This window comes from Erinaceus europaeus, chromosome 15 (assembly GCF_950295315.1).
Source record: "Erinaceus europaeus chromosome 15, mEriEur2.1, whole genome shotgun sequence".
Taxonomy (NCBI): domain Eukaryota; kingdom Metazoa; phylum Chordata; class Mammalia; order Eulipotyphla; family Erinaceidae; genus Erinaceus; species Erinaceus europaeus.
In genome coordinates, this window is record NC_080176.1 from 803,676 (window position 1) to 823,317 (window position 19,642).

At 61.0% G+C, this 19,642-nt stretch overlaps 1 protein-coding gene across 1 annotated transcript in view; it reads left to right on the forward strand.

The window, feature by feature from the left end:
- The first annotated feature begins 12,246 nt into the window (after window positions 1-12,246).
- The window catches only part of GRIN2A (glutamate ionotropic receptor NMDA type subunit 2A), a 157,024-nt gene continuing 149,628 nt past the window's right edge, over window positions 12,247-19,642 (forward strand). The window contains exons 1-3 of the mRNA XM_060172384.1: window positions 12,247-12,677; window positions 13,282-13,466; window positions 14,096-14,512. Of these exons, the coding sequence (XP_060028367.1) occupies window positions 14,114-14,512 (399 nt within the window). The 5' untranslated portion in view covers window positions 12,247-12,677; window positions 13,282-13,466; window positions 14,096-14,113. The remainder of the gene's footprint in view (window positions 12,678-13,281; window positions 13,467-14,095; window positions 14,513-19,642) is intronic.

Sequence of the window (19,642 nt, forward strand, 5' to 3'; positions counted from 1 at the left end):
GGGAGCTCAGGAGGGAGCTGGGGAGATGCAACCTGCATCACACAGAAGAGAAGATGGAGCCGGGCCCCCAGCCTGCATCTCATGGAGATGATGGAGCCAGGACCCAGCCTGCATCTCATGGAGATGATGGAGCCAGGACCCAGCCTGCATCTCGTGGAGATGATGGAGCCAGGCCCCCCAGCCTGCATCTTGTGGAGATGATGGAGCCGGGACCCAGCCTGCATCTCATAGAGATGATGGAGCCGGGGCCCAGCCTGCATCTCATGGAGATGATGGAGCTGGGCCCCCAGCCTGCATCTTGTGGAGACAATTGATCTGGGGCTCCAGCCTGCATCTCATGGGGATGATGGAGCCAGGGATCCAAACTATGTTTCCCAGAGGAGAGAGTGAAGCCACAGGGACCCATCCTGCATCTCGTGGAGATGATGGAGCCAGGCCCCAGCCTGCATCTCGTGAAGATTATAGAATCAGGACCCAGCCTGCATCTCGTGGAGATGATGGAGCTGGACCCCCAGCCTGCATCTCGTGGAGATGATGGAGCCGGGACCCAGCCTGCATCGCATGAAAATGATGGAGCCAGGACCCAGCCTGCATCTCGTGGAGATGATGGAGCCGGGACCCAGCCTGCATCTCGTGGAGATGATGGAGCTGGGACCCAGCCTGCATCTCGTGGAGATGATGGAGCCAGGGATCCAAACTGTTTCGCAGAGGAGAGAGTGAAGCCACAGGGACCCGGCCTGCATCTCATGGAGGCAAGGGGCAGCCAGAGACCCAGCTGAAGGCATGAACCGGCCCCACTCGGCAGACCCCACTCGGCAGGCAAATGCCACCTGCGGCCTGCAGGGGCTCACGCTTTGCTCCAGCACTGCCGGCCTTCCCCGCCACGTCTGGCCAGCCCGGTTCACACAGTGAATAAACCGTCTTGCGGCCCACTCTGGCCCAGTATTTTATGAGTCGCTCAGTGTCTTCACCTGTAACGTGGGGACAGTCGTGCTGCGGCCGTAATGGGGGGTAGTGTGGGGCGTAGACAGGGACGTACATGGCCTGCAGCTCAGGGTGGGTCTGGAGTGAGTGCTCAGAGAAAGTCTTTATTGTGAAAAGATGGCAGCCAAGTCTCCTGCTGCATGAATATGCCGTTTGTTAATCACAGGACTGTCCCTCCACCAAACTCGTAGGCAAGAGCCAGGACTCAGGTGGCCAAGGTCACCTCTCAGCCCCTTTCTCCTCACTGTGCCACGAAACCTTCTAGAAGAGCCTTTGTTCCTGCAGAGGTCCCCAGCAAGCCTGCGGTTGAGATGGTGGTCACTAAGGTCAGGGGCCCCTAGTGGGGATGGGACCCATCTGCCAGCACCCCAGGGATGTGAGCTCTCACACTGCCTGGGGAGATGCCAGGGACTGGGCAGGTTCCTGGGTGATGTCAACACAGGCTCCGCCCGGCCACGGGGCGGGGGTTCGGTTCAGGAGGAGCTGGGTGGCAGGCCAGAGGACAGCGTTTCCTGGGTGGGGAGGGAGCCGCCCCTTATGGGGCACGGGGCTGGGAATGGCCCACCCGGTTGGCTGTCAGCTGTCAGGGTGCCCAGCTGAGTGATCTCTTTGTCTCCTGCCGGCACCAAGACAGGGACAGTGGGGCACCGTCCCACCATCTGGGAGCTTCTGTGGTGCTCAGGGCTGGCAAAGGCTCTGGGTTCAACTCCCAGCACCGCAGATGCGGGACCCCCCCCCCCATAAATACATGTTTGCAATATAGACACTTGCCAGTGAGAGGCACTGGCTCAAAGCCTCGGAGACACTGGCTCTCTGCTGTCACTTTCAGGAGGGTCAGTTGGGGTCCCAGCAGCTTCTAGGGGAGCAGCAGGCATCTGGCTCACCCTGCAGGCAGGGGGGCATCCTCACCAGGCCGCCTGCACCCCAGCTCCTGTCAGCTCAGGGGCTGCTGTCTCTCCTGTGACTCAGAGAGCCCCGACTCCCCCCCCCCGCCAGCCCCGGCCGGCTGCCCCCTTTCCCTCAACCCCCCGGCCCTGAGTGGAGGCTCCATGGAGAAACGGCTGTGGGCAGGGCAAGCAGGATAATTATAATCTTGGGAGCTTGGAGTCCCAGCTGAGAGGCAGGGAGGCAGCTCCGCCTGCCCGCCTTGGGAGCCTGAGTCAGAGGCCTGGGTGCCCAGGCCCCATCTGCCTGCCACCCCTGGGCCGGACCCCAAGCTGACTCACCCATCTAAGACCACTGCCGCCTCCCCGTGGAACTCGGGGCAGGTCCTGGCTGTGTGTCCTGTCTGGGTGTCCATCTAAGGAGCTCGCATCTGTCCTCACTCAGCACCAGCTCTCCTGCTCGGGCTCTGTCACCTGCTGCTGCTCACGTGAGACATGGGCTCTGCGAGGCTCAAGGAGGGGCCACTCTCCCTCAGACACTGGCCTGTGCCCGCAGCCTGTCACAGCACACAAGCCCTTAGTTGCTGATGTATTTTTAAGACTTTCTTTATTTTTATTTTTATTTTTTTTTATGTGGGGAGCCTGGGGCTCGAACTGGGATTCTTACATTGGTCCTTGCGCTTTGCACCACGTGTGCTTAACCCACTGCACTACCGCCCAACTCCCCCTTTTTCTTTTTTTATTGTTGTAGTTGTTGTTGTTATTGATGTCGTAGTTGTTAGATAGGACAGAGAGAAATGGAGAGAGGAGGGGAAGACAGAGAGGGGGAGAGGAAGACAGACACCCGCAGACCTGCTGCACCGCCTGTGAAGTGACTCCCCTGCAGGTGGGGAACCGAGGGCTCGAACCGGGTTCCCTGTGCCACCAGTCCTTGCACTTTGCGCCACATGCACTTAACCCGTTGTGCTACCACCTGACTCCCATTTTTTAAAATAATTTTTAAAATATTCATTTATTCCCTGTTGTTAAAATTCGGAGGCTCCAGCTCGCTGGGCTAGCTTCACGGGCGGGTAACAGAGATGACCAGAGACATACGGCTGGGCAGGGAAGCTGTATTTCTTTATTCAGGAACAACGATTCATAAACTAAACCAAACTAATGACCAAACAGAACTCTGCTGTCTCTTTGCGGCGGCGCAAGCACTCTCTCTAGCTCTGGAACTCAGGAACCCTCCCCAACTCCGGAACTCTCGAACTCTGCAACTCTTGAACTCTCGAACTCAGGAACCCTGGAACTCTGCAACCCTCTCTCCGGGTTCCCCGGGGCGGGGCCATGCGGGCCCGCAAAAACTAACTGGACTGATCCAATTCTCTTGGCGGGGGAGATCTAGAACAACCCAATGTAAAGCATACAACAATTCCTTTTTGTTGCCCTTGTTGTAGTTGTTGTTGTTATTGATGTCATCATTGTTGGATAGGGCAGAGAGAAATGGAGAGAGGAGGGGAAGACAGAGAGGGGGAGAGAAAGAGACACCTGCAGACCTGCTTCACTGCCTGTGAAGTGACTCCCCTGCAGGTGGGGAGCTGGGGAGCCGGGGCTTGAACCGGGATCCTTATGCCAGTCCTTGTGCTTTGTTGCTGCCCTCGAAGCCTGAGGGGGGACCCTCCCGGCACAGTGCCGGTCAGATGGTCAAGGGGTGGTCAGAACAGTCACAGGCTTCAGAAGTAGAGGGTTAGTAGGAGACAGAGCTCCCCACAGCAGAACTGCTCCGAGAACTGGCAGGCTGTACAGTGCGAAGTGGAGTTCCATTTTGGATATCCACCCAGGGGCACTCAGCCACACAGGCACAGAGGAGATCCTGCTTGTCACGCCTCAACATTCACACCCCTTACCTGAGCAGGTGGAGTGGCGTGCCCTTTGGGTGCTGGCCGAAGCCAGCTTGGGCCACTCCAGCAGAAAAGGGGTTTGTGAGGGGAGCCCGGGTCCTCGGGAAGACACCTCAGCGTTGAGGAGCTTGGTTGGAGCCAAGCCTGAGCCTGAGCTGAATATGGAGCTTAAGCCGGAGCCGCAGCCGGAGCTGAATCCTGAGCTGGAGCCAGAGCCGGAGCCGGAGCCGGAGCTTAAACCTGAGCCTGAACCTGAGTCAGAGCTGGGGCCGGATCCAGAGCCGGAACCGGAGCCAGAGCCAGAGCCAGAGCTAAAGCTGGAGCCAGAGCCTGAATCAGAGCTAGAGCCAAAGCCGGAGCTGGAGCCAGAGCCTGAATCAGAGCTAGAGCCAAAGCCGGAGCTGGAGCCAGAGCCTGAATCAGAGCTAGAGCCAAAGCCGGAGCTGGAGCCAGAGCCGGAGCTGGAGCCAGAGCCTGAATCAGAGCTGGAGCTGGAGCCAGAGCCTGAATCAGAGCTAGAGCCAAAGCCGGAGCTGGAGCCAGAGCCTGAATCAGAGCTAGAGCCAAAGCCGGAGCTGGAGCCAGAGCTGGAGCTGGAGCCAGAGCCTGAATCAGAGCTAGAGCCAAAGCCGGAGCTGGAGCCAGAGCCTGCCAGGAGCCCTGCGTGTCCCAGGAACTTGTCCCTCCAGTCCCCTCACATCTAATTCCTGTCTGCAGTGACCTCAGGTCCACACTAGAGGGAGGCCCAAGAGTCACAGCCGTTTTGGGGGAAGGGGTGTGAAGTCAGTCAACACACTTACTAAACTGTATCTTACAGACGCGTGTGGTCACGCTCATTTACAGACGGAATGGAGAACTAGAAGCTCTGAAGGTGCTTGGGGGAGAGCAGAGCAGTGCCCTTCCCCTTCCGGCACCCACCTGCCGAGTGCCGTGTGCCGAGTGCTCTGGGCTCTCAGCTGTGAGGTCCCGGGTTCAACCCCCAACACAGCAGCACATGTGCCAGAGACGCTCCTTCCCCAGATGCTGGTGCCCGGCAGACCCTCCCGTGCCATTCCACCCCTCAGCCGAAAACCCGGCACCCGGGACCTTGTGGACGCCGTGAGCTGTGAAGGTGGCAGACCCAGTGATCCAGAAACAGTCCCGGCTTGTTGGGTCAGCTGGCGGCTAACTATCAGTGCTGTCTGCAGCTGCAGGGCTAAGAGTCAGCAGCAAAAAGGCTGCTGGTGTGTGTGTGTGTGTGTGTGTGTGTGTGTGTGTCCAGTGGGTCCTGCATTCCCGGCTCCCAAACTCCCCACCATATGGCCCTGGGGGCTTGAACCCAGGATGTGCGCACTGCAAGGCAGGCACACTCCCGGGTGAGCCGTCTCACCAGCCTGAGCAGTGCACTCCTTGATTCCTTGGTGATCAACAGTAGGTCACGGGGTGGTGAGCTGACAGGGTCCACACCACCCAGCTGACAGGGTCCAGTTCCATCCATTTTGTCCCAATGGGCACAATATCCTCTTTTTGATGGCAGCGTAGTATTCCATGGAGGATCTGTCCCATGACTTCTTGAGCCGGTCATCTGGACGGGCGTCTAGGCCGCTTCCACTCTGGCTGCCGTGAATAATGCAGCTGTGAGCGCACATGTCCCTTCTGATAGTGTCTCAGTGTCCGCTGGGCAAGCGCGCGAGGGCGGGGCTGCTGGGTCATAAGGCAACTCCACTGTTACTTGTCTAATTTCCACTGTTTATTTTTATTGTTTATGTGTTTAATCTCATTTTTATTTGTCCAGGTGCCAGGTGGTGGCACGCCTGATTAAGCATACAGGCCACAGTGTGCAAGGACCCGGGCTCAAGCCCCTTGTCCCCACGGATGGGGGGAATCTTCATGAGTGGTAAGTAGAGATGCAGGTGTCTCTCTCCCTCTCTATCTCCCCCCTCAATTTCTCTCTACCTTTATCCAATAGTTAATAAATAAAATTTAAAAAATTCCTCTAGGGTTATCACTGGGGCTCGGTGCCTGTGCTACGAATCCACTGCTCCTGGAGGCCATCCCCCCCCCATTTTTGTTGCCCTTGTTGTTCTTGTTCTTGTTCTTGTCGTTATTGCTGTTGTTGTTGGTTAGGACAGAGAGAAATGGAGAGAGGAGGGAAGACAGAGACGGGGAGAGAAAGACAGACACCTGCAGACCTGCTTCACCGCCTGTGAAGTGACTCCCCTGCAGGTGGGGAGCCGGGGGCTCGAACCGGGATCCTTATGCCGGTCCTTGCGCTTTGTGCCATGTGCGCTTAACCCGCTGCGCTACCGCCCGGCCACCAGAAAGTTGTTTTTTATTTTTACTTTTTAAAGGCCTGTCCACACAGTCTCCAAAGGGGCTGCCCCAGTCTGCATTCCCACCAGCAGTGGATCAGAGTCCCCTTTTCTCCACAGACTCTCCACACCTGTCCTTTCCTGGTGTGTGACAGGGCTACTTCACAGACTTGCTTCTGTACGGAGAGGCATAGCGCAGTCCTGCACATGCAGTGCAGGGGATCGAACCCGGGCCCTCACACAGACGAACCTGTTTCTCCCCGGGAGGCGGGGCCCCTGCGGCCCCAGTGCATCATGCCGGGCACACCTTGTGGGCTGTGGACAGGCCGGCAGCCTGTCCCCAGTGCCACACGTGCCAGGTGACACTCTGGTTCTCTCCCCCACCCCAGCCAACCGATCGATCGATCGATCTTCAGAGGACATGGTGCTCTCTTGCCAGGGTGAGAGTGGGCAGAAGAAAGCGCCACGGACGACAGATGGTGGCGGCCACAGTTTCTAGCTCGTGGCGTGGCAGGTGTCTGCAGGACACGCATCTCCCTCTGGGCTCCTGCCAGGACCCCAGTCCCCCAGAGTCCTTTGCTGCAGTGCATCTGCCTGCCCCTGCTGGCTGTGCTACCTGCTTAATCCTCACACCTACAGGTCCACACCCTCCTGTATAGAATTGCTGCTCGGGGCGGGGAGGGGAAGCGGGGAGGGTCCCTGCAGCCCGCCGGCTCTGGCTCCGGCTCTGGCTCCGGCTCCGGCCCGGGCTGGCCTCTGTCTTCCGGCTGGCCTCTCTCCCGCTTCCGTGGGCAGATCTGCCTAATGAAGAGAAATGCCACCGCTCAGCTCAGATCTGGCCCTGGGCTCGGCGATCCATTCTGTGACTTCTTTCTTGGGAAGAGCGATTCTCAGCGGGCAGAGCCAGGAATTTTAATTGGGCGTGAGGCAGTGGCGAGTGGGGCTGAACCCTAAGTGTGTGAAGGTGTCGGGGAGCCCCTCTGTTGGTCCCCAAGGGCCGAGTGACCTTGGCAGTGATGGGACCTCTCATGCTGGTCAGGCACCTGCTGGCCAGGGTCTGGGACCAGCTCCAACCCACGGGCCGGACCCTGGCCAGCAGGTGGGGCTTGCCCACGTAGCACTTGTCCCAGTGTGCCACCTGGCCCACACTGTCACTGCTGCCTCTGTTTGGGGGAGATTGACTTCTCATTTGTCTAGTGAGGTGTTGCTCCAGCCTTCCTCTGTCTGCTCCATCCATCCATCCATCCATCCACCCATCCATTTATCCATCCATCCATCCATCCATCCATCCATCCATCCATCCATCCATCCATCCATCCATCCACACACCCACCCACCCATCCACCCATCCATCCACCCACCCACCCATCCATCCATCCACCCATCCATCTCTGTTTATTTCTTTGCACGTGGTGCCGGGAAGTGAACCCGGGGGCTAGTGCTGATGGTCTCCCTGGCCCAAGCTCGCTTTCATTAAAAAGCATCTTTATGGGAGTCGGGCAGTAGCGCAGCGGGTTAAGCGCAGGTGGCACAAAGCGCGGGGATCACAGGTGGTGAAGCAGGTCTGCAGGTGTCTGTCTTTCTCTCCCCCTCTCTGTCTTCCCCTCCTCTCTCCATTTCTCTCTGTCCTAACAACGACAACATCAATAACAATGACAATAATAACTACAACAACAATAAAAAACAATAAGGGCAACAAAAGGGAAGATAAATAAATATAAAAATAATAAAAAGCATCTTTGTAGTATTGATTTACTATAAGATTGAGAGTATTCCAGGAGAGAGGGAGAAGGAGAGAGGGAGGGGGAGAGAGAGAAAGGAGGGAGAGGGGAGGAGGAGAGGGAGAAGGAGGGAGGGAGAGGGGAAGGTGGAGGAGGGGGAGGGCGAGGTCTGAGCAGTACTCCAGCCAGGGCCAGTCAGGCCATCCCACTGGGTGGTGGGTGCCTCAGGGCCTGTGAGTCTGCTGCTCCCCATTTTCATTCTTTCTCCAAGGGAGGAGATGCAGGGGGACACAGCACTGCCCCACCCATGGCTCCCCTGGTGCTGTCCATGGAGCTCCCCTTGCAGCTGGGTGGGTCCCAGGCCTCAGCACAGCAAGGCCTGCACCCTGTCAGCTAAGCTATCCCCTCACCCCTCCTTGGTGTCAGGGAAGGGTTAAGCCAGGCAGGGCCTTAGTTCCTGTGCGGTGAGGCTGGATCCTGCTCCCCCAGAGGGCAGTCCTGTGGGTGGGTGGGTGCTGGGAGCTGGCCCTGCCTCCCGGCCATGGAACCTCCCTCCACGCCTGCCATCCCTCTGGGCTGGGCAGCCGGCCCTCTTAGCCCCGTGAGGTGGACTGTGCAGGGACAGGAGACCAGCCAGAGCTCCGCGGGCACCATCTGGACGCAGCTGAGAGCCAGGCGGAGGCCCTTCCACTTGCCTGCTCTCTGGCCAGGCCTTCAGCCCTGGGGAGGGGGGCAGGGTCAGCCTCTAGCGTTCTGCTGCCTTAGGCCCTGGGTGTCGGGGCAGGGCCAAGACCAGCCTCCAGGGCTCAGCTGCCTTAGGCCCTTCATGCTGGCACCCAGCTTCGGGCCCTGCCCCATCACACCCTCCCCGCCTCCATGCCCAGGTGGGCCCGTCTCTCCCAGATCCTGTCACATGAGCTCTGTGGGCTCTATGGGCAGCAGAGCCATGCCGACTGGGCCTTCTTACTTGTGACACGGTTGTGGTTGGAGTCAGTCGGGAAATACTTCTTGGTGCGTTGCCAGGAAATGAACCCAGGGCCTCCCTGGGCTGTTTGGATTCTTCCTCTGTGAGGGCAGGAGAGAGGGAGCCAACAATGAGACCACAGCACGACCGCCACCTGGGACACTCCTGGCACTGTCCACGGTGCTGCCACCTGGTGCCTGGGCTTGAACCCAGAGCCTCGCGCCTGGCACAGTGTGCACCCCACCTGCTGAGCTCTGTCCTAGCGCCAGCCCCACTGGGAAGCCGAGCCGTGTGTCTGTCCAGGACCATAGGCCGTGACTCTCGGACTACATGCACAGGCCGATGTTCTCCACGCGTGTGGCGGTGGGCGCGGCCCCTGGCCCTGACCACTGTCCACTCTGGGGAGGTGTCCAGCCGTGGTGGCCCCACCTGCCTGCATCTGCCTTCCAGTGAAGGATCCCCTCTCCTCTCAACTGATTCCAAAGAGGCCACGTATCTGGCCTCTGTCTGCTCTACCTGCTTGACCGAGTCTGGTCCCGGGTGACTTCACACTTGAAGTAAACGGCCTCCACCACCGAAGGTTCCACCACCGAAGGCTTCTCCTGTCAGAGCTGATGCGCAGGTGGGGGCCACGTGGCTGTCGACCGGGAGCGTCGCTAGAGCAGGCCGTGGGATGGTCGGCCACATACACTTGGCCCTGCCCCCGGGAGCCTCATTTTCCTGTTTTTATGTCATGCAGGCCACTCAGTGAAGCCCAGGTCTCACACAGGGATGACAACACTGAGAAGCCTTCCCAGCCCTCCTCCGAGAGAGAGACAGACACAGAAAGCGGAGAGATGCCACAGCACCGCTTCGCCGGCCGTGATGCGTCCGAGCCGCGTAGTCTGCCAGGTGAGCTGTGTCCCAGCACCTCCCCTTGGGGTGTTCCCGTTGGGACACAATCTGTGTGTCCTTCTGCGTGCTGCGGGGTTCTGGCTCTGCCAGGAGCAGAGAGCTGCTGGGCGCGGGGTGGGGGGCGGGGGGCAGAGCTGTGTAGGCTCCCAGGCATGCGGCTAAGGACAGAAAGCCAGACGCCAAATAACACATAGCCCTGATGTGTGCTCACGCCAAGTTCAGACAAGCTGCTCCGTGGTACTGGATGTGAAAACAAAGGTTTTTTTTTTTTTTTTTTTTTTTTTTTTTTTAATATTAATGAGAGGGATACAGAGAGGGAGAGACAGACAGAAAGACACACCGGAGCTCTGCTCAGCTCTGGCTGATGGTGGTGCCAGGGGTTGAACCTGGAAACTTGGAACCTCAGGCAGGAGAGCCTTTTACAGAACCATTTTGTCTTGTCTGCCCCCCTGCCCCCCACAACTAGAGATTCTCTTTGGGGAGAAGTGGGAGAGGTGATGGAGGGCCACAGGGAACTTTCTGGATGGGCTGAGAATTTCTCACACTTGCTTCTGGGGATGTTCCACATTGGGGGAAACTGAAGCCATAAGGCCAAGTGCTTGTAGTTCCTGGGTAAGACTTGCACCACATTTAAATAACACGCCCGCCCGAGACTCCTGGCTCTGTCCTGGGGCACAGGTGCTGGGCACATCCCTGAGTCCTCAACTCCATTCCTGGCTCATCTCCCCCCATCCTCCCAACCCCCTCTTCAAATAAAGGAAACACGCCTTTTGGGAACGATGGCCACAAAAGGCGCAGCACCCTCCCTTCCACAGGGCAGGCCGGTCAGAGCCCAGAGAGGAGCCTTTCCACACAGGGTGGCCACAGGCCCAGCTCCCCCACTGGAGCCTCAAGAGCGAGAGCACAGCCCCCCCCCCCCCCAACTTCCAGCCTGCTCACCACCCTGCCTCTGCCTCTAGGCCAGTAAGCCCCAGGGAACTCTGGGACAGCCACCAGCTCACTAGCAAGCCAAGGCCTCTGGGTCCTTTCCCGGGTCCCCTCACGAGCCACATCCGCACCCCAGAAGGGCAGAAGGTGCTTGCGGAACCCCACTCCCTGCCTTGTGCCGCGTCTCAGTTTTCTTTTTAAAACAAGCCCCGGACAGGGATCTGTCTTTTCCTCCTCTCCCACTTTCAGATGAGCGGTGGATAGGGAATTGTGAACACTGGGCCGCCAGCTGGAGGAGGAGGAGGAGGAGGAGGAGGGTGCAGGGCAGAGGCCGGACCAGTAGGGGAGCAGGGCCTTGGGGAAGACAGTGAAAAACAGGAGAGAGGCCTTCACCAGCACCAGGGTTCCAGCCAGCTGCGCCCAGCCTTCTGTGCCCTGCCAGTTCCCACTGGCAAGACTCAGCAAGGGAAGCAAGTGGGGTGGGGTAGGTTGCTGTGAGGGTGCTGGTTCCTGGGCCTCTGAGGACTGTGACCCTGCATAGGGGTGGCTAGATGCAGGGAGACATGCTGGGCAGATTCCGTGTGTGTGTGTGTGTGTGTGTGCGCGTGTCTCTGTTTTATCTCTCTGTCTCTGTGGTGTTTCTGTGTGAATGTGTATCTCTGTGCCTCTGTGTGTGTGTGTGTCAGTTTATCTCAGTGTCTCTTTCTGTGTCTGGTTGTCTGTGCACGTCTCTGTGTGAATGTCCACATGTGTCTCTGTGCCTCTCTTTCTGTGTCTGTGTTTCTGTGTCTACGTGTCTCTCCATGTGTATCTCCCTGTATGCCTGTATCTCTGTGTCCCTGTGTGCCTCTGAGTCTCTCTTTGTTTCCCTAAGTGCCTCTTTATGCCTCTCTCCATCTCTGTCTCTGTGCGTCTCTGCCTCTGTGTGTCCCCTGTCCCTCTGTGTGCCGGTGTCTCTGTCTGCGCCTGTGCGTGTGCGGCCGTGCGCGGAGGGCTGCTGTACCCACGCGAGGCACCAGGAGGAGGCAGCGGCGGCCAAGCTCTGAATAATAGATTGTGCAGCCGCACCAGACGCGACGGGCGGAGCGCGGCTTCAGCACTGGGGACAGCGCCCCGCCACCCGCCGGCCTGGTCTCTGCTGCGCCTGCCCTGGAGGGGTGGCCGGGAGGGTGGTCCCGCGCCCTGGAGGGGGGTGGCCGCACCCTTGGGGGGGGTGACCGCGCACCTGGGGGGTGACCGTGCACCCGGGAGGTGACCGTGCCTCCAGAGAGGGTGACTGTGCCCCCGGGAGGGTGACTGTGCCCCCCAGAGGGTGACTGTGCCCCCCGGGAGGGTGACTGTGCCCCCCCAGAGGGTGACCGTGCCCCCCAGAGGGTGACTGTGCCCCCCGGGAGGGTGACTGTGCCCCCCAGAGGGTGACCGTGCCCCCCAGAGGGTGACTGTGCCCCCCGGGAGGGTGACTGTGCCCCCCAGAGGGTGACCGTGCCCCCGGGAGGGTGACTGTGCCCCCCGGGAGGGTGACTGTGCCCCCCAGAGGGTGACTGTGCCCCCCCCAGAGGGTGACTGTGCCCCCAAGAGGGTGGCCGTGGGCCGGGAGGGTGGCCGGGCGGGGACTGCGGGCGTGCTGGGCCCGCCTCCGGGGGGCGGTGCGGTGCAGGCGGAGGCGCTCGCTTGCGGGCTCCGAGCCTCTCCAGCTTCCGCGGGGGCTGCTGCGTCTCGCCGGCTGCTAACAAGTCCCCAAGTTGGCGCGGGGGGCGCCCGCCTCCCGGCCTTCCTGCTCCCTCCTCCTCCCCTCGGCGGCCGGCAGAGGCTCCGGGCTGCGGAACGGGGTGGCGGAGCCGGACCCGGCAGGTGGGGAGCCGCGCCGAGCTGGCCCCGCAGCCAAGGCCCGGGAGCTGCGCGTCGGCGCCCGCATCGCCGGGACCTCCGGGCTCGCCGGGCTGCGCGGGGCCGGGGGCTGTGCGGAGCGGGGTCCGGGCGCTGACCCGAGCGGGGTCGGGCGGGCTGCGGCGCGGGGCTGAGCCGGGCGCGCGGCCGGGAGAGCGCGGACAGTGACGGCCGCAGCCCGCAGCCCTGGAGATGACCAGGAGCGGCCACTGCTGAGAACTATGTGGAGGGAGACTGCGGTGAGTGCGGGGGGTGGGGGCGGGGGGCGGCGGGGTCGCTGCGTGGGGCTGGCGCCTCCCCGATCCGGGACCGGAGCCCGGCGCCTCCCTCCCCCTCTCCGCCTGCCGGCTCATCGCGAACTCAGCGGGCACCCCCTCCCCTCCCCCTCTCCCCTTCCCCCTCTCCCTGCTCCCCTTCCCCCCCCCCCCCCCGCCCCGCAGCTCCAGCCGCACAACTCCCGTCACGGCGCGGGGTGAGTGCAGGTGCCCAGCTCGCTGCTCAGCGGCGGCTCACACCCCGCGCGCCCCGAGCGGGCTTCCCGAAGGGGCTTCCCGAAGGGGCAGTGGGTCCGAGCGGCTTGGGGGCGCAGGGCTGCGCCGCCCACCGAACCCCCACCTCGCCCTATGGGGTCTGAGCGCCCTCCCCGTGCGCGGAGAGGCCCTGAGCGCCGCAGCCCGCGCCCCCCGCGCCCCCCGCGCCCTCCCCGTGCGCCCTGACCGGCTGGGAGCGCCGCCCCCCACCCCCCGGCCCCGCGCCCCCCGCGGCCCCGCGGCCCTCGCCCCCGCAGCGCCGGCCGCCCCGCCGGGTCCCCAGCCCCCCGCTGACCCCGCCGTGTCCCCGCAGAGCCCTGCTGCAGAGCCTCGGGCCGGGATCGCCGCCCCCCGCGGGGGCCATGCGGACGGCGCGGGACCTGGGCAGCGCGCGGGGGCCCCGGCATGCGGGAGCCCGCTGAGCCCGGCGGCTGCTGAGGCCGAGATGCCCGAGCGCGCGGCGCGCCCCTCCGCTTCCCGCACCTGCCCCGGCTACAGGTAGGTCCCGGGGCCCCTTCGCGCCCCCCACCTGCCCGGCCACAGGTACGTCCCGGGGGGCGCCAGGGGGCGCTGCGGGGCCGCGCTGGCCCGGCCACGCGGCGCCGAGCCCGGAGCTCACCCCAACTTCCCAGCGGGGGCGCCCTGGGCGGTTCGCCGAGCTTGCGGACTCGGGAGGGCGGCGGGAGCAGCCCCTGCCCTCCTGCGCGCTGCGCACCTGGCCCGGCGCCCTGGCTGGGGGGAGGGGACGCGGGGGGCGCACCCCGTCCAGAGCCCCGCATTGCACAGGCTGGGGGCGGGGGCCGGCCGGGCCCTCTCCGAGTGGGCGCCTTCACGGGGCGCCCCCGTCCACACCAGGTGCGGCGCACCCCGAGGCCTCCCCATGTCCCCGGAGCCCGGGCCTCAGCCCGGGGAGCCCGCTGCCCTGTGCAGGGGTGCGCTGGCTGGCGGGGCGGGTCAGCCTGGTGGGAGCGGTCAGAGCCGGCCGGCCTGCGGGGTCACCTCCGCACCGCGGGAGGGCAGGCCCCTGGGAGGAGCGAGGGACGGTTCCGAGTTGGGCACCTTGTGGGGTCGCTGCAGGAGCCCGCGGGCCTCGGGTGCCTGGCCCTGATCTCCCTCCTCGCCCCCAGGGACCCTCTGCGGAGAGGATGGGTGCACTGGGCTGCTGGCCGCTGCTGCTGCTGCCCGCCCTGCTGGCGTGGCCCGCGGTGGGGGACCCGGGTGGCCCGGCGCTGACGGTGGCTGTGCTGCTGGGTCACAGCCACGACGTGACGGAGCGCGATCTGCGGACGCTGTGGGGCCCCGAGCAGGGCGCTGGGCTGCCGCTGGACCTCAACGTGGTGGCGCTGCTGGTCAATCGCACGGACCCCAAGAGCCTCATCAACCACGTGTGCGACCTCATGTCTGGCGCACACATCCACGGGCTGGTGTTTGGGGACGACACGGACCAGGAGGCCGTGGCCCAGATGCTGGACTTCATCTCCTCCCAGACCCTCGTGCCCATCCTGGGCATCCACGGGGGCGCGTCGATGATCATGGCTGACAAGGTAAGGGAAGGGTGTGCGCACCGCTCGGGCCTCTGGCCACTGGGAGACCTGGCGCTGAGGGGCAGTCGGCCTGGGTGCCCTGACCCCCGACGCTGAGGGCCAGTCGGCCTGTGTACCCTGACCCCTGACGCTGAGGGGCAGTTGGCCTGGGTGCCCTGACCCTTGGTGCTGAGGGCCAGTTGGCCTGGGCGCCCTGACCCCTAACGCTGAGGGCCAGTCGGCCTGTGTACCCTGACCCCTGACGCTGAGGGGCAGTCGGCCTGGGCGCCCTGACCCCTGGTGCTGAGGGCCAGTTGGCCTGGGCGCCCTGACCCCTGACGCTGAGGGCCAGTCAGCCTGTGTGCCCTGACCCCTGACGCTGAGAGCAGTAGGCCTGTGTGCCCTGACCCCTGATGCTGAGGGGCAGTTGGCCTGGGCGCCCTGACCCCTGACGCTGAGGGCCAGTCAGCCTGTGTGCCCTGACCCCTGACGCTGAGAGCAGTAGGCCTGTGTACCCTGACCCCTGACGCTGAGGGGCAGTCGGCCTGGGCGCCCTGACCCCTGACGCTGAGAGCAGTAGGCCTGTGTGCCCTGACCCCTGATGCTGAGGGCCAGTCAGCCTGGGCACCCTGACCCCTGGTGCTGAGGGCCAGTTGGCCTGGGCGCCCTGACCCCTGGTGCTGAGGGCCAGTTGGCCTGGGCGCCCTGACCCCTGGTGCTGAGGGCCAGTTGACCTGGGCGCCCTGACCCCTGACACTGAGGGCCAGTCGGCCTGTGTGCCCTGACCCCTGATGCTGAGAGCAGTCGGCCTGTGTGCCCTGACCCCTGACGCTGAGGGGCAGTCGGCCTGGGCGCCCTGACCCCTGGTGCTGAGGGGCAGTCGGCCTGTGTGCCCTGACCCCTGGTGCTGAGGGGCAGTTGGCCTGTGTGCCCTGACCCCTGGTGCTGAGGGGCAGTTGGCCTGTGTGCCCTGACCCCTGGTGCTGAAGGCCAGTCGGCCTGTGTGCCCTGACCCCTGACGCTGAGGGCCAGTCGGCCTGTGTGCCCTGACCCCTGACGCTGAGGGCCAGTCAGCCTGAGTGCCCTGACCCCTGGTGCTGAGGGCAGTTGGCCTGGGTGCCCTGACCTGTACTGCTGAGTGAGGCCTCTGGGCCTGAGGCATCTGGGACGCCCACAGGGAGGTGCGCGAGACTTGGCAGAGCCTGTGCAGGGCATGGAGCCACACTGGGCTTGGGGCACAAGCCGTGGTCCCTTTTCCTGGTCAAGGATTTCCTTCAGTGTCGGCGTGTCACTCCTGCAGGAGGAACAGGGAGGGACTGAGTCTTGCAAGCAGCCACATGTCCAGCTGGGGGCCTTCTCTGAAGGCCTGCAGGGGACAAGGGACCAGGGCTGCTTCTGGGGGGGGGGGGCTGTGGTCTGGGAGCCTCCGTATTCCCACAAGCCCTTTCTCCCTCCTGAAAGTCACCTGCATGCTCGCTCCCAAAGTGAACCTTCTGGACTGTCAGGGACCCTCCACAGCCAGCAGACTCATTGAAGTGGACATGGGGCCAGTGACCGGCTGCTGGTCCCACTGGCCTCTGCCCACTAGGCCTGGGTGGGAAGTGCGTGGTCCAGGCTGAGCTGACCTGCACCTGCAGCGGAGTGTGGGCTCTAGGCTGCTGGCCCTGCCTGTCCTGATGGGGAAAGGGAGGCAGTTGTGGTAGCCCATGTGTGCTTGTGTGTGTGTGCAGACCTGAGTGAGTATGTGCGCACGTGTGTGTGCAGACCTGAGTGTGTGCACACATGTGTGGACCTGAGTGAGTGTATGCACGTGTGTGTGGACCTCAGTGTGTGCATGTGTGTGTGGACCTGAGTGAGTGTGTGCACGTGTGTGTGAACTTGAGTGAGTGTGTGCACATGTGTGTGGACCTGAGTGAGTGTGTGCACGTGTGTGTGAACTTGAGTGAGTGTGTGCACATGTGTGTGGACCTGAGTGAGTGTGTGCACGCGTGTGTAAACTTGAGTGAGTGTGTGCATGTGTGTGTGGACCTGAGTGTATGCACGTGTGTGTGAACTTGAGTGAGTGTGTGCACGTGTGTGTGGACCTGAGTGAGTGTGTGCACGTGTGTGTGGATCTGAGTGAGTGTGTGCACGTGTGTGTGGACCTGAGTGAGTGTGTACATGTGTGTGTGAACCTGAGTGTGTGCACATGTGTAAACCTGAGTGTGTGCACGTGTGTGAACCTGAGTGTGTACATGAGTGTGTAAACCTGAGTGAGTGTGTGCATGTGTGTGAACCTGAGTGAGTGTATGCACGTGTGTGAACCTGAATGTGTGTATGTGTGCAAACCTGAGTGAGTGTGTGTACACCCCAGTGAGTATGTGCATGTGTGTGTAAATCTCAGTGTGTACACGTATGTGTGAACCTGAGTATGTGCACATTTGTGTGAACCTGAGTATGTGCACATGTGTGTGAACCTGAGTCAGTGCACATGTGAACCTGAGTTTGTGCACGTGTGTGAACCTGAGTGAGTGTGCATGTGTGTGGGAACCTGAGTGTGTGCACGTGTATGTGAACCTGAGTGAGTGCACGTGTGTAAACCTGAGTGAGTTTGCATGTGTGTGTGAACCTGAGTGAGAGTGTGCACGTGTGTGAACCTGAGCGAGTGTGTTGCACATTGTGTAAATCTGAGTGTGTGAAAACCTGAATGTACATGTGTGTAAATCTTGAGTATGTCATGTGTGTGTAAACTTGAGTGTGTGCATGTGTGTATAAATCTGAATGAGTGGGTATAAATGAATGTGTGAGTAAATTTGAGTGTGTGTTTAAATCTCAGTATGTGAGTGTGTATGTGGGAATTTGTGTGTGATGTTAGTGATTGTGTGTCCTCGTATGGGTATGTATATGAGTGTGTGTGAGTCAGGACGTGAGTATGTGTGTGTGAATGAGGGTGTGTGTGTGTGAGTGTGAGTCTGAATGTGTGAGTGTGTGTATGAGAGTGTGAGCATATGTGTGTGATGTGGGTGTGTGAATATGTGCGAATCTGAATGTGAGTGTGTGTGAGTGTGTGAATGAGGGTGTATGTGTGAGTGTGAGTCTGAATGTGTGAGTGTGTGTGTGAGTCTGGACGTGAGTGTGTGTGTGTGAATGAGGGTGTGTGTGAGTGTGGTGTGTGTGTGAATGAGGGTGTGTGTGAGTGTGAGTCTGAATGTGTGAGTGTGTGTGTGAGTCTGGACGTGAGTGTGTGTGTGTGTGTGTGAATGAGGGTGAGTGTGAGTGTGAGTCTGAATGTGTGAGTGTGTGTGTGAGTCTGGATGTGAGTGTGTGTGTGTGAATGAGGGTGTGTCTGAGTGTGAGTCTGAATGTGTGAGTGTGTGTATGAGAGTGTGAGTGTATGTGTGTGATGTGGGTGTGTGAATATGTGCGAATCTGAACGTGAGTGTGTGTAAGTGTGAATGGTGTGAATGTGAGTGGTGGGGAAGTGCCCTGCTTCTCTGGGAGTGACACTGTCTTTTGGGAATCCTGGGGGAGCGCAGCCCCTGTGTAGAGTGAGGACAGACATCATGCAGTGGTGGGGGGAGGTGGGATGAGAGGGAGCCTCTGATGTCATGTCGGCAGGGCAGGGGCCGGAGGGGCCGGGACTTGGGCAGGGAGGGTGCAGTGTCCTCTGTGGCCAGTGCTCTCTGAGTTCTCCCGGAGGCCCCCGGGGTCGCAGCAGTCGGCAGAGAAGACACCGCTGTGTGGTGGCCCCGGGCGTGGAGGGCAGAGGCGGTGCCCTGGGGTGCTGGGTCCCAGGACGGCATTTGAAGAGAGCTGTGAAATAGTGATGGGGGGAGAGACTTGAGGCTTGAGCTGGGGACAGCCCTTTCTTCCGCGGGTGACACACACGTTGGTGACTTGTGCTCTCCCACCTGTCTGTGCTGGAGCTCAAGGCCGGCTCCGTTTCTCTGGCTCTGAAGACACCCCGTGACCTTCTGCCTCAAGCCCCACTTGCTGAGGGCATGTGCCCAGGTCTTTAGGGCAGCTTAGACCTTCCCTCCCCTAAAAGACATCCCTTCCCGAAATGCACATCGGGGGCTCTGGAGTTTGCGCTGGTGGCTGGCTTGGGCGGTGAGAAGGAAGACCCTCCCCGCAGCCTGCATTCCACCCCTGCGTGGAGAGAACAAGGCCTCCTAATGACAGCCATGTGCCGAGGGCCAGGCGTCTATGAGAGCTGTTCACTTTACTTCCAATGAAGGCGCTAATCCCTCTCTGGCAGCGGGTGGCCTTGCGATGTGATTAATCCAGAGCCTTGCTGGAGATGAAAGTTCTCACCGAGCCTTGGTTTGGCCACTTTGACCCACCCTGGTGAGAGCCCTGGTCCCGGCGCAGCCTGCGCCCAGCCTGCACCCAGTGACCCCCTCTGCTCTGTGGGCCGGGCAGGGCCTGGCTTCCGTCCACTTTGGCACGGACCCCTCACCCTCTCTGCTCCTGCAGGGTGCGTGGTGCCAGGAGGACACTTGCTTACGGGACTGTTTTCTTGTTCCTGTGTGTCTCTGGTGTCACGTGTACTTCCACAGTTCATGAAGATAATGGTTTTGCTTTGTTAGAAGACTTAGAAATCACATTTAAGTTTTTTTTTTTTAGTGGAAGGTATTTAAATAATTATTTATTTATTCCCTTTTGTTGCCCCGTTGTTTTATTGTTGTTGTTATTGATGTCGTTGGATAGGACAGAGAGAATTGGAGAGAGGGGGAGAGAAAGACACCTGCAGACCTGCTTCACCGCCTGTGAAGTGACTCCCCTGCAGGTGGGGAGCTGGGGGCTCGAACTGGGATCCTTATGCCGGTCCTTGTGCTTGGCGCCATGTACACTTAACCCACTGCGCTACTGCCTGACTCCCCACATTCAAGTTTAAAGGAGAAATTAGAATTGTCCCTGGGTCCACACTTCAGCCCGCTTCCCTCCTGAGCTCAGAGTTCAGGGTCACACTGTGTGACTATTTGCTGTGCATTCTTAGCCGGGCGCCCCAGTGTTCTTGAACTATGAAAGAAACCATAGTTAGTTACCATGATCTGTCCAGCCTTTTCCCGCCAGCAGCATCTTTGTTCTCTCCTTCTTGAACTAGTGTGTGTGTGCGTGTGTGTGTGTGTGTGTGTGTGTGTGTGTGTGTGTGTGCCTGTCTGTCTGCAT